General features: G+C 43.9%; 1 protein-coding gene across 3 annotated transcripts; it reads left to right on the top strand.

Moving 5' to 3' along the window:
• The first annotated feature begins 384 nt into the window (after window positions 1–384).
• LOC124504961 (RNA-binding protein 4B) lies at window positions 385–10,726 on the top strand. Of its 3 annotated transcripts, XR_006960552.1 has the most exons (5): window positions 385–522; window positions 1,202–1,625; window positions 6,938–7,614; window positions 9,236–9,397; window positions 10,121–10,726. XR_006960552.1 is itself a non-coding variant. In XM_047070670.1 (4 exons), exons 2-3 carry the CDS (start codon window positions 1,214–1,216, stop codon window positions 7,603–7,605), a joined length of 1,080 nt encoding a protein of 359 aa, XP_046926626.1. In that variant the 5' UTR covers window positions 385–522; window positions 1,202–1,213; the 3' UTR covers window positions 7,606–7,614; window positions 9,236–10,726. The 3 variants fall into 3 exon arrangements, 2 of the variants coding, with proteins under 2 accessions (XP_046926626.1, XP_046926627.1); XM_047070670.1 differs by having other exon boundaries at window positions 9,236–10,726; XM_047070671.1 differs by lacking the exon at window positions 9,236–9,397 and having other exon boundaries at window positions 386–522.
• Window positions 10,727–11,725: the final 999 nt, after the last annotated feature.

Genomic DNA, 11,725 nt, shown 5'->3' with positions numbered 1-11,725 from the left:
AAGCTACCAAAGAGGTTGGCCAGCCCGGTAAGAAACCCCTGTTTAGAGGACCCAGTGAGATAACCCTTTGTCATCAGCTACCCGCCCCCACCCCCCAATAGCACGACCCATTGTGATGATTAGCGACATCCGAGGCTTCCGATTACACCAAGGCAATGGTTGCGTCCGGAGCCCTTCTGACGCTTGAGCTCCGACCCTCCCCTCAACCCCGCTTCCAAGGTACTGATTGGCTAGCCGGGGCTGGGGGCGGACTGACTTCCGCTCCGCAGCGACGTCACCAGTTGGCCCCGCCCTCGTGTCAGGGCGGCTGGGAGCCTAGCCTGAGGCAGCCATTTGTATGCGGCTGCGGGATTGGCCGCCCGGCTCCCGCGAGGGGGAGGGGAAGGAGGCAGAGCGCACTCGCGCGTGCGTGAGCTGGCGCGCGAGAAAGGGCCCGGTCGCGCCGAGGCTCGAGCGGCCGTCGCCATTTTGTAGGGTTCTCTCTGACGCTGGAGCCGCCGCCACCGCCGCCGCCACCCGGAGGTGCGAGTGGGTCTTGTGGGTTTGTGGGGAGCCCGGGGGTGGGCCGGGCTGGGCCTCTGGCGAACGGGGCTTGAACAAGGTTTGGGTTTCTCTGGCTGCAGGAGGTCCGGGGAAGACAACGGGAGGAGGCGGGGCCGGGTCTCCGGAGGGGGCGGGGCAGGGGTCGGGTTGAGTCTAGTCTTTGTTGGGGCGTAAGAACTGGAGGTTGGGTCGCTGGGGGAGTACGAGATTGGGGCCAAGGAAGCCTCTTTATTCTTAGAGTGTCTTTGAAGGTATTACCGCCCGGAGGAGACGTGCACAGATTTCCCTCCAAAACCTCGTTACCGGGGTCACTCAAGATAACATGCCTCTTGTCCCTTTCTTGAGCTCTTTCCTGCCCTCCCCAAACAGTATTTTAAGACATAAAACAGCCAGCCCTGTTATTTAAATGCTCCTCGTTTCACGGAGATAGACTATGCCATGCATGCTGACCCCCGACCTCCTGTTTGTGTGTCACATCTCACACTACCCCTAAGTACAAACCTTTCCCCTCTAGTGAAAAAATCATGAACGTTTATGTGAACGTTTATATGAATCTTGAAGGTGCCAAGAACTTCTTTGGAGGGCTAAACCAAATGCAATGCACTGGAATTCCCCACTCCACCCCTAACTTTTGGAAATCTTGTTTCTTCCCTCCCAGGCTCTTGTCAGGATGGTGAAGCTGTTCATCGGAAATCTGCCCCGGGAGGCCACAGAGCAGGAGATCCGCTCACTCTTCGAGCAGTATGGGAAGGTGCTGGAATGTGACATCATTAAGAACTACGGCTTTGTGCACATAGAGGACAAGACGGCGGCCGAGGATGCCATACGCAACCTGCACCACTACAAGCTGCATGGGGTGAACATCAATGTGGAAGCCAGCAAGAATAAGAGCAAAGCCTCCACCAAGTTGCATGTGGGCAACATCAGTCCTACTTGTACCAACCAAGAGCTTCGCGCCAAGTTTGAGGAGTATGGTCCAGTCATCGAATGTGACATCGTGAAAGATTATGCCTTCGTGCACATGGAGCGGGCAGAGGATGCAGTGGAGGCCATCAGGGGCCTTGACAACACAGAGTTTCAAGGTGAACTGCTCTGGGATCTGGGTGGCAGAACTGAGTAGTGGGGTCTAGGTCAAGACAGAGATAAGAATGCAGGACCACGTGGCTGGCAGGGTGGTGTCTTCAATTCTATTTTGGCGGATATAATAGATTGCATGTTTACCACTCTTAAGTACGGTTTACTCTTGGGAGAAGCAAACACTTCCCCTTTTCAGATGTATTTGCCAAGATGTTCCTCCGCAGCTGTATAGAATCACAGACTGTGGGTTACTTTATCCCACAGTCTTCATTTCTCTGAGTTCTGCTGGAAGTTTACTCTGCCTGGGCAAATGAGCACCTCATGTGAGAAAGGAGGATAAAAGTCTGTGGATTACCTGCTTCTTTTGTTATATTCAGGAAGCCTTATCTTTGAGAGTTTAAATGCCTAGGATTTTGTACTCTTTACTGCCTTGGGTGATAGGTTGTTGTAGGAGAGAGGAACAGAGACATCTAGAGAGATCCCTATGTTAAAAATCTAGATGGTAAACCTGGATTTGGGGGAGTATCTTTTGAGTGCTCAAATATATTCGGTCTGTGAACTGTACAAGCAGGGTCAAAAACCATGCCATTGGACTATTCTCTTCGGCCTACTATTATTTAATGGAAAAATAGAGGAAATTTTTAAAAATATTAGGTTGAATGAGGTGATGGTCTTGCTTCTGAGAGGTTCCAGTAAGGGTGTTGTAGAGTGTATTGTGTAATTTTTTTTTTAAGTCTATTTATTTATTTTGAGAGAGAGTGAGCAAGTGTGGGTGGGGGAGGGGCAGAGAGAGGATCCCAAGCAGGCTCTGCAGGGTCAGCCAGATGTGGGGCTTGAACCCCCGAACCATGAGATCATGACCTGAACCGAAATCAAGAGTTGGGCACTTAACCAACTGAGCCACTCAGGCGCCCCTAATTTTACCAGTTGTAAAGGTACCTCTGTTCTTAATACCTTGAGGTTGTCTGAAGACTCTGCAGCTGTGCTAATGTAGCCACTAGGCACATGTGGCTATTAAATAAATTTAAAAATTCATTTTCTCAGTTGTACCGCACACACTTGAAGCACTCAGAAGTCACATGAGGCTGGCTAGTGGTGACTGAATTAGTGTAAATACAGAACATTTCTCTCATAGAAAGTTTTGTTGGAGAGTGCTGTTCCACAAGAAGTTTTCTGTTGACAGTATCATCTTGGGCCACACATGTACAGCCACTTTCCAGGTTCATAAATTAACACCATTTTTTCTGAGTGCCGCTAAAAGATTTGTTGAGAAGTATTTAAGTGTCCTCTGCTAAACCTAGAAAACAGTGAGAAAAGAAATGGGAGACAAGGAAAAGTTGACCAGAAAAGGGTAAGAAAGTTTGCAGATAGTGTAGATTGCAAATAGTGTGCATCACGTCGCTCTGGCCTCAGCCAGTGGTGCCCTGGCCTTTAGGTCATCTCTGTGGTATAGGGTGAAAGTCACAGATAACTTGCTACCGTTAACTAGTTGTGTGACTTTGGCCAAGTGTTTTAACCTCTCTGTGCTTCGTTTTCCCCACTTAACAAAATAGAATTAATGATCCCTGCAGTACCTCCCTCACAGGATGGTAGTGAGGCTAGGATGAGGTAATAGATGTGAAAATGTTTTCACAGTAAAGCACTATAGGATGAAAGGTGAGTGTTGTCTGCTACAATGAGTGTGTTTCCATTATGGTTAGAAACTGATTTATAATTTGATAGTTAAGCTTTACTCATTTACCTATTTTATTTGTTTTTCTTTTATTATTTTGGAAAGCTGTTGCCCTTTAGACAGCTTTAAAAATATTCTTAATTATTTTCACTTGAGACAAGAACATGACTGGACAGTGTTTGGAAAGAATGGGGGGGGGTTCTCTCTTGACAGGTAGCAACATGTAAAGAATGCAGTTAAAGCCGGGTACAAATTCTGCAAAGATATCCTAGTAGTGTAATACTCCATGTCCTTACCTTTTTAATATATGATTGAGTAAAAAGATAAGGGCAAAATATGCGTACAGAAGTCAGTTAATTGGGGGGCGCTGGCTTGGGAAGAGCGTGTGTTTTAATAAACCAGGTTTAGGGGCGCCTGGGTGGCGCAGTCGGTTAAGCGTCCGACTTCAGCCAGGTCACGATCTCGAGGTCCGGGAGTTCGAGCCCCGCGTCAGGCTCTGGGCTGATGGCTCAGAGCCTGGAGCCTGTTTCCGATTCTGTGTCTCCCTCTTTCTCTGCCCCTCCCCCGTTCATGCTCTGTCTCTCTCTGTCCCAAAAATAAATAAACATTGAAAAAATAAAAATAAAAAAAAAATAAACCAGGTTTAATTACTCTAGGAAGTGGGTGTTTGAGTAATGGTGATCCATGAATTGTTTAAAACGTCATTATTGGAAAAGAAAAATCCTTTATTTGGTTTTCATGTTCTTACCCTGGCTTCTCTGGAGAAAGGACTCCACTCCGAGTTATATATATATAGACATTTTTATAACCAGCTCTTTTTTTTTTTCCAGATGACAAGAGAAAGTTTAGCATTGGATAATATGTTAAGGGTTTTAAAGAAAATATAATCTACATACCAATTTGTCACATTTTTTGATAAAGCCTTTTTTTAGTCAACTGCTAATGAACGTGGCCTCTTAAAAGAGGGCCATTTTGAACATCTTTTGAACCTTTATATGTTAATAGCTGCCATTTAGGCTTCTGCGTTCGGGACTTAAGAAAGGAAACAGCGGAACCTCAGTTACCTGGGTCTTTCAGGACCTGTTTCCTCTCCACGTGTAGCAGTGAACGGGAATTGGGAATGATGAAGCAGCTGAATTGGGAATGATGCATGAGTTCAGGTGTCTTGTTCCCCTCCTCCCCCAACACGTAAACAAGCACTAAGCTGGAGTACTGTTGTGGGTCAGCTACACACCCAGCCTTCTCTGGGTCCAGGCACGGGATAGGAGCTCAGTGTTTAGGACCCCAAGTGGCCCATCTCTCAGGATTTTAATAATCTTTTCTGTTCCAGTTTTCAGAAGAAAACACCTCTATTAGGTTGGTTTTCTGGGAAACGTTGGCAGCATATTTCAGTGACTTTTGGAGGTCTCAGAAAATCTTTTAAGTTTTTGGCTTCTCCAAGTGTAGTAGTGGTAGAATTTAATCTTTCGACATTCTTTGCCTTGGTTCCTTAAAGTAATAGAGAAGCACAGTATTTTTCAACTATAAGAACTTTAGGGGACTTAAAACCCTAGTTTTACAACCTTTGGAACATTGTGGGAAAAAAACCTATCACTTCTATTCAGATCTTTCAATGCTGGTTAAAAAAATATTTTACCTGAATCCTTTTCACAGCTACTACAGAGGTAGATTTTGCCATAGATGTTTATAAATTTATGAGTTCTACTCAATAAAACAGGAATGAAGACTGGGTGTAGTAATAGAAACATCAAGCAAAAATTACTGAGTTTTGTTTCTCAAGAAAAAAATTCTTTTAATGTGCTTTTAGGTCTCTCAATTGGCTACTTTTTAGATTGGCATGGTTACTCGAACTTCAGAATTGGAGCAGTTTGTGTCTGTCACACAGGTTCATGTCACCATGCATGTTTGAAAACCAAGTACCTTGTGTCTTCCAGTCTAAGTCATAGGGAACTACGTTTGGGATATAAATTGGAGCAAAAAAGAATCCGTATTTCTGTTCTAAACATAGTCAGCCCAGGGTCCTTAATAACGTCTCAGAATTAGAATGGGAGTATTTAAATCTCTGAAAGCAATGGGTCGCTAAATGCTGCTTTCGGAGAATGACTGCCATTTGGCATCTGTTGACTCTCAGTGGTGATGGTGGATGCTGCGTCTCTGCCGGCAGCTAGAAGAAAAACCTGAGCACTTTTGTTTCTGCTAAAGAAAAGGTTTTAACTTGGAGGCGGCAAGTACTAGAAACTGGGGTGGTATGAATCTTAGACACTGGGCGGAATTGAGTTTGACTAAAGTGATGTTACCGCACTAACCCACTCCCCTCTCAGGGTCAGTGCATGGCGCTGTTCTGGCTGCCGTCCTGAATCGGGCTGTTTCCAACAGGATGGTGGAGCACGAGGCCTCCTATCCGCATAGCTGCATCCAGAACAAGGTCTGTTAAAGAGAGAGCAACTTGCTGATCGTGGAGGGGGGATTTGTTCCGAGCAGCCTTTAAGAGTGACGCGAAGCCCCTGTTCTCTGCCTCCAGTGGCCGCCTTTTGGCCACGATTTGAGAAGTAACTGACTTTATCTCCAAAGTCTTAGGCAGTTTGGCACTAAATACTGCCAAAAATAATCCTTTCCTCAAACTGCTTTTAAAGACCTTGGATGCTTTCATCAGTAAGGGTCCCTGGGCATGGTGGTACATAAGCCCTGGGCAAAGATTGTTTCTTCTCTTAGCTGTTCCTGGTGCTGGTCATTTCCTGGAGGAATGGATGTTGCTTGTTTGTATGGGTGTCCAGAGAGACCTGTAGGTAAATGCTGCATTTTTCTAAGAAGTAGATAATCCCCTGTGAAGATTGTAAGCTACACTGCAGGATGAAATGCTGGTCATTCCATTACATGGGAACACATTGTCCCGAAGAAACCAGAACTGTTTCAGTATCTTTCTAATTTTTGCTGTTGAGAGACCTTGGTCAAGTTTTCTTTTTCACGGTAGGCATGGATTCACCCTTGCTGAAAAATGTGGGGTGGGGTTGAAATCTGGAGGGTCTTACAACTCCTAGAGGTACTGGAGGTGAAGCAGATGATGAGCCAGGTATGATTTGTGTACCCAACATAGCCTTCTGGTGACATCTGCAAAAATGGCTGGACGAAACAAGATGGACAGAAGATCGCTGTGGTTTTTAAGCTGCAGTTAAATGCTCAGGCCTTGTATTGCCCTGAGTAAATCAGTGAGAGGTTGGTAAGATGCTTTTCAAATCTGGCATAACTGAGGTGTTGTTGGCTGTCTGATTTGGAAGAAATGGCAGGTCTTGAATCGTTACAGTTATAATCAATCTTAGCAGTGAAAAGTGCTGAACTGAAAAGTTTCTCAGTTTCTGTGTTGGGGGGAGAGGGGGAAGGAAGGGAAAGTTGTGGACACAGAAGTAGGAGGGAATCTGGTCAACCTGGTGTAAGTATAAAGTATTGACTGATCTCGGAGAACTCAAAGGTCCTAGCTGTCATCTATATTGAAAAGTAACTTCATCTTTTGGAGGGAATTGCTGAAATAGGGTTGCAGGAGTGTGTGTATGTATGTGTGTCTTAGACCAACTAGTTTACTTTCGTTTTGGGGAGGATTAAAGAATGTCATTGAGTTATAATAAGTCTTCTTACATCTATTTTCTCAAGGCAAAAGAATGCACGTGCAGTTGTCCACCAGCCGGCTTCGGACTGCCCCTGGGATGGGAGACCAGAGTGGCTGCTATCGGTGTGGGAAAGAGGGGCACTGGTCCAAAGAGTGTCCAGTAGATCGTACAGGCCGTGTGGCGGACTTTACCGAGCAGTATAATGAACAGTATGGAGCAGTGCGCACGCCTTACACCATGGGCTACGGGGAATCCATGTATTACAACGATGCATATGGAGCACTCGACTACTATAAGCGTTATCGGGTCCGCTCTTACGAGGCAGTGGCAGCGGCGGCAGCAGCTTCTGCGTACAACTACGCGGAGCAGACCATGTCCCATCTGCCTCAAGTCCAGAGCACAGCTGTGACCAGTCACCTCAACTCCACTTCTGTTGATCCCTACGACAGACACCTGTTGCCGAACTCAGGTGCTGCTGCCACTTCGGCTGCTATGGCTGCTGCTGCTGCCAACAGTTCCTCCTATTATGGAAGGGACCGGAGCCCCCTGCGTCGTGCTGCAGCTGTGCTCCCCACAGTTGGAGAGGGCTACGGTTATGGGCCAGAGAGTGAGCTGTCTCAGGCTTCAGCAGCTGCACGGAATTCTCTGTATGACATGGCCCGGTATGAGCGGGAGCAGTATGTGGACCGAGCGCGGTACTCAGCCTTTTAAAAACTGGAGGTGAGAGTGGGGTGGGTGTGGTTAAGAGACTCTATTTTGTTTCCTTGAAAGAGACCTGTGCTGCATGGAGGAGGCTAAAGCCACCTGTTTGTTTGCTGTCAGGACAGTCTCCAAGTGGTATAAATTACATAGTAGTAGTTTTAAATATTTCTCTAGCTTAGGCCAGAGGTTCATTTGGCCTCTTGAGGTTTTTTAGTGTACGACTCCCAACCAACTTTTTCCTTCTGAGAGAACAACAAACTCAGTGCGAATATTATTTAATCAAGCGTAAGCAATCTGGGTTACAGAATGTAGGTAAGAGAACATTTGTTGAGTCCCCTCTTTGTATATTATATTATTGAATCTACACAATAAGACTTTAAGATGTTTTCTCTTTTACAGAGCAGGGAACAAAGGCTCAGAGAGGTTAAGTACTTTGAGGTCATCTGACAATTGAGAGGTAGAGTTCAAACTCAGGCCTTGCTGACTCCAAAATGACTCTCTTTCCACCATGAAAGTCACTGTGGTCTAAGCTGAAGAGCACGGGTTCAGGAGTTACGAATGTCACAGTGAGAATTTTAACTACAACTTTAGACTTCTCACTTGCCAACAAAACTACTACTTAGGTCATTAGCCTTTATCAGAGGAAGCTCTTCTAATATCCTAGAGCTATAAGCCAAATAAAGATCTATAAATTTCAGGTGTTTATTAGTTCTAAGACCCTTGAAAGCAAAATGTTTTGATGCCACTGTCCCATGGAGTCCTTTCCTTATTGGTAATCCAGAGCGTCGTCTTCTGTGTGGGCACTTTAAGCCCTGTTTCTGCAGAGTCTGTGTTACTATCGTGTAGAACCCCAACACTTCTCATTTCTTCTAGCAGTTTTTGGTTTGTGTTTAAGAGGAACCTATAAGGAACTAGGTAGAATAGGTAATTTTCTAACGGGTATAAAATCCCACTGGTGGTGCCTCTAGAAATTTAATTTTTCCTACTTTAGACAAGGTATGCCAAAGATGTTGGAATGTCAAGAATAATTAGCAGTAATATCTAGAGATTGATAAATCTCTTCATCTGAGTGGAAGTGGCATCACGACAACTTCTGTTCTCATGGTTTTCCTTGTACTTTCAAATCAAGCATCACTTGAATTGGAAGCCTACCCGAGAGGTCAAATGGAGTTACCGCTGAGTTTCCAGGGTTCCTAACTTATCCTGTTGGTAAATATATGTGTAGAAGAAAATAAAGCAATAGGAATTTGCCCTTTTATGTAGTGAGAAGCAAATGATGCTTTGAACCTCTGATGAATTATACCCTGTGTGACCATGACACGACTGGGATCTCCCGAGACCACTGTGTAGTGGTGTATCTTCATGTGCGTGTAGTAATCTTATCTTATACCTTGTGTAGCTTGCCTTAATTTTTACTTTTAATGCAGCAGGATCTGCCATGAAGCAGGATATTTCTCTAAAGGTGGTATCATCTACCAGATGACTTCTGTTTTTCTCATATGTGTTTCAAAGTTAAATTAGTGTACTATGGTCTTAAAAGGGTATCGTTAAGGTATTTTAAAGTGAATTTTGACTGCAAGCAGTGGTTGTTCAACTAACCTCTTTTTAGTGATGACTTTTAAAGAAACTTACCTTCCAGGTGTGAACCTCAAATGGACTGAATAACCCTGAGTTGGTTGCAGTCCCAGGAGCCTGATGTTAATGAGGCTGCCAGGATGAAATACTCCAGAACTGTTGGGGATCTGAATTTGGGTCTCACCCTAGCAGAACTGATTCAAGAACGTCACAACTTTTGAAGTCGGTTGGTACAGATCAAGACCAAGATTTGGCCCTTTGTCTGTAATAAGTAGAGGAACTTGGTGTGAGTTAACTTCTTTTCTCCCCCAGCCATTGGTGTCTGGAGTTCCCATCATCAATGGAAGAATTAGGGAATTTTAGGATTTCTTCCTTTGATTTGGTAAGGGAGATGTGATCAATTAGGGGAACTCCTGGAATTATGGCTCTAAATGTGTGACAGTATGACATGTTGGAGGGTGAATGAACCATTCCTTGATACGCTTTGTGATTGCTGTTTATGAAACTTGTTTACTTATGAAAGAGTAAAGCGAAACAAATTTAGAGTAGTACAGTTGGCCATATTTGAGATCTTGGCATCTTCTGTTTTCTGGACCTAAAAATTAAATTATGGTTTTGGATAATATCTATGTATGCCCTTTGTTGCAGTGACAGTAGCCTTGTATCACAGAGGTTGTCTTGACTAAAAGATGGTAAGAGAGTGGAAAAGATGTATCTTATCACCAACACAGCAGTCTGCCAGATAGATTGCTTCTAATTCTATATATATAACTAGAAGTAGAGTCCTTGGTAATTACATGGGATGTAAGTTTGATCCAGTCTGACTTGGTTTTGTTTTGTTCTTTGTTCTTTTCCCCCTGGAATACAGGACGGGACCAGGGCCCTTGTGCTCGGAGCCAAGCTGCTCTCCAGGCATTGTGTAAGCCTCTTGTGTTGTGCTCTCTTTCAGGTAGGATAATTGCGGACTGAACCCTCGGGCTGCGGTCATATATGAGAACTTGCTCCGCGCGGTCCCCTTTGCCGGGATGTTTCCATTGCTTCATGTTTCAGTAAACAAAGGAGTTTGTGACCAACTATGTTTTCTTTCTTAATTTAATTCTTCTAAGTTGACTTTTCTTTCCTCCTGATACTAGTCTCTGTAGCCTTTCACTCTATTCCTTATATTCTCAGCCTCTGAGCAGCCCTAGGTAAGGATTATGCTGGCATCCCCTTTTTCCTGTACAGTGGAACCCCTCTTATCTTGCTTTCCTTAGGAGTTGAACCCTTCTCCCTGTCTACCTGCAACATCTCCTTTCCCTTTAAAATGACCATGTAGTGGCAAGCGACCTTTTACTCTTCTCTGTTAGCTCTGGACTCTAACATTGAAGCTAATCTTCTGAAACTGCTAGGACCATTGGGGTTTTGGGGGAGGGGGGTTGTTTTGTTTGTTTTGTTTTTTTATGTCTGACCTGTGATCGTGGTACAGCATTAGCTGAAATTTAGCCTTGTTTTATTCCACTCCTCCCACTTTTTTTTTTTAATATTTTGACAAATAAACGTTTCTAACACTTAAGTACCTTTTTGTGTTATTTACTGTTGTGTTATATACTGTTATTTACTACCAGTTATTTACTACTGTTATTTACTACCAGTATCTTCTGGCTCTTGTATCTTCTGGTTCTTTCTTAGTTGTGCTCAAACTACAAAATTCAAATGAGTAATTGCCTGAAATTTAGATGTAGAAGGAGGGGTTTGGTGCGGTCTAGGTAATGTGGCCTCAGTCAGTAATGGGTGAAGAAAAGTTAGCCAGCATCTTGAGACATTGACAAGTATGCTACTGCATATGGTCGGGTTCCTTCTGTCTAAATAATTAAGAGTTGCTCTTTTCACTTTACAGGTTAGCAAACTCAGATTAGAATGCTTTACCAGGAAAAAATAAGCCAGAATATCTCCAAGGACATCAGGTTGACTCTATTTGACTTCATATGTTCAATTAAATTCACTTAAAACTACTCAAGTCTCACTTCCTATGGTATTAATATTCTGCTAGGATTAGACTTTGCCTAAAGTGAATAATAGTTATGAGACCAAAAAGGGAGAACATGTCATATTTTGAGCAGAAAAGCAAGTAGGGTATTAATGATCAGAAGGGACAACATCCTGCAATTAAACATGTCTATAATTTTTTAAAAGATTTATGGACGTTGCTTAGGTCCCCAGAAAAGCAAGTTTAGTGATGGATTCAATGCTACTTAAGCTTTATTTATTGCAACCTAGATGGAAATGCTGGTGTGTAAATTCTGACTACCTGTGAATTTTAGAGCAAAATTTCCCGATTTTTTAGGGGTAGGATACAACAGTCTGGAGATACTAACCTGTCCGTGCACCACTGCAACCAAGTGGTAAAAGTACACGAGGCCCGTGTTAGCTTCAGCATTCCCTAAGGAGGCAGGGTTATCCGTTTTACATTTTTAAAAAAGGCAGATACTGGGATTCCTTGTAATTCATGTACAAGGTACCAGACCGAACAAAGATAAGTATGTACAGGTTTTGTTGAGCTCATCAAAATGTCAGG

Source organism: Lynx rufus, unplaced genomic scaffold (assembly GCF_022079265.1).
Source record: "Lynx rufus isolate CCGP_SWC_20201006 ecotype Redwood Valley unplaced genomic scaffold, mLynRuf1.p SCAF_9, whole genome shotgun sequence".
NCBI classification, from domain to species: Eukaryota; Metazoa; Chordata; class Mammalia; order Carnivora; family Felidae; genus Lynx; species Lynx rufus.
Note: the sequence above shows the minus strand (reverse complement) of the source record. Positions and strands in the feature narration are given on the sequence as shown.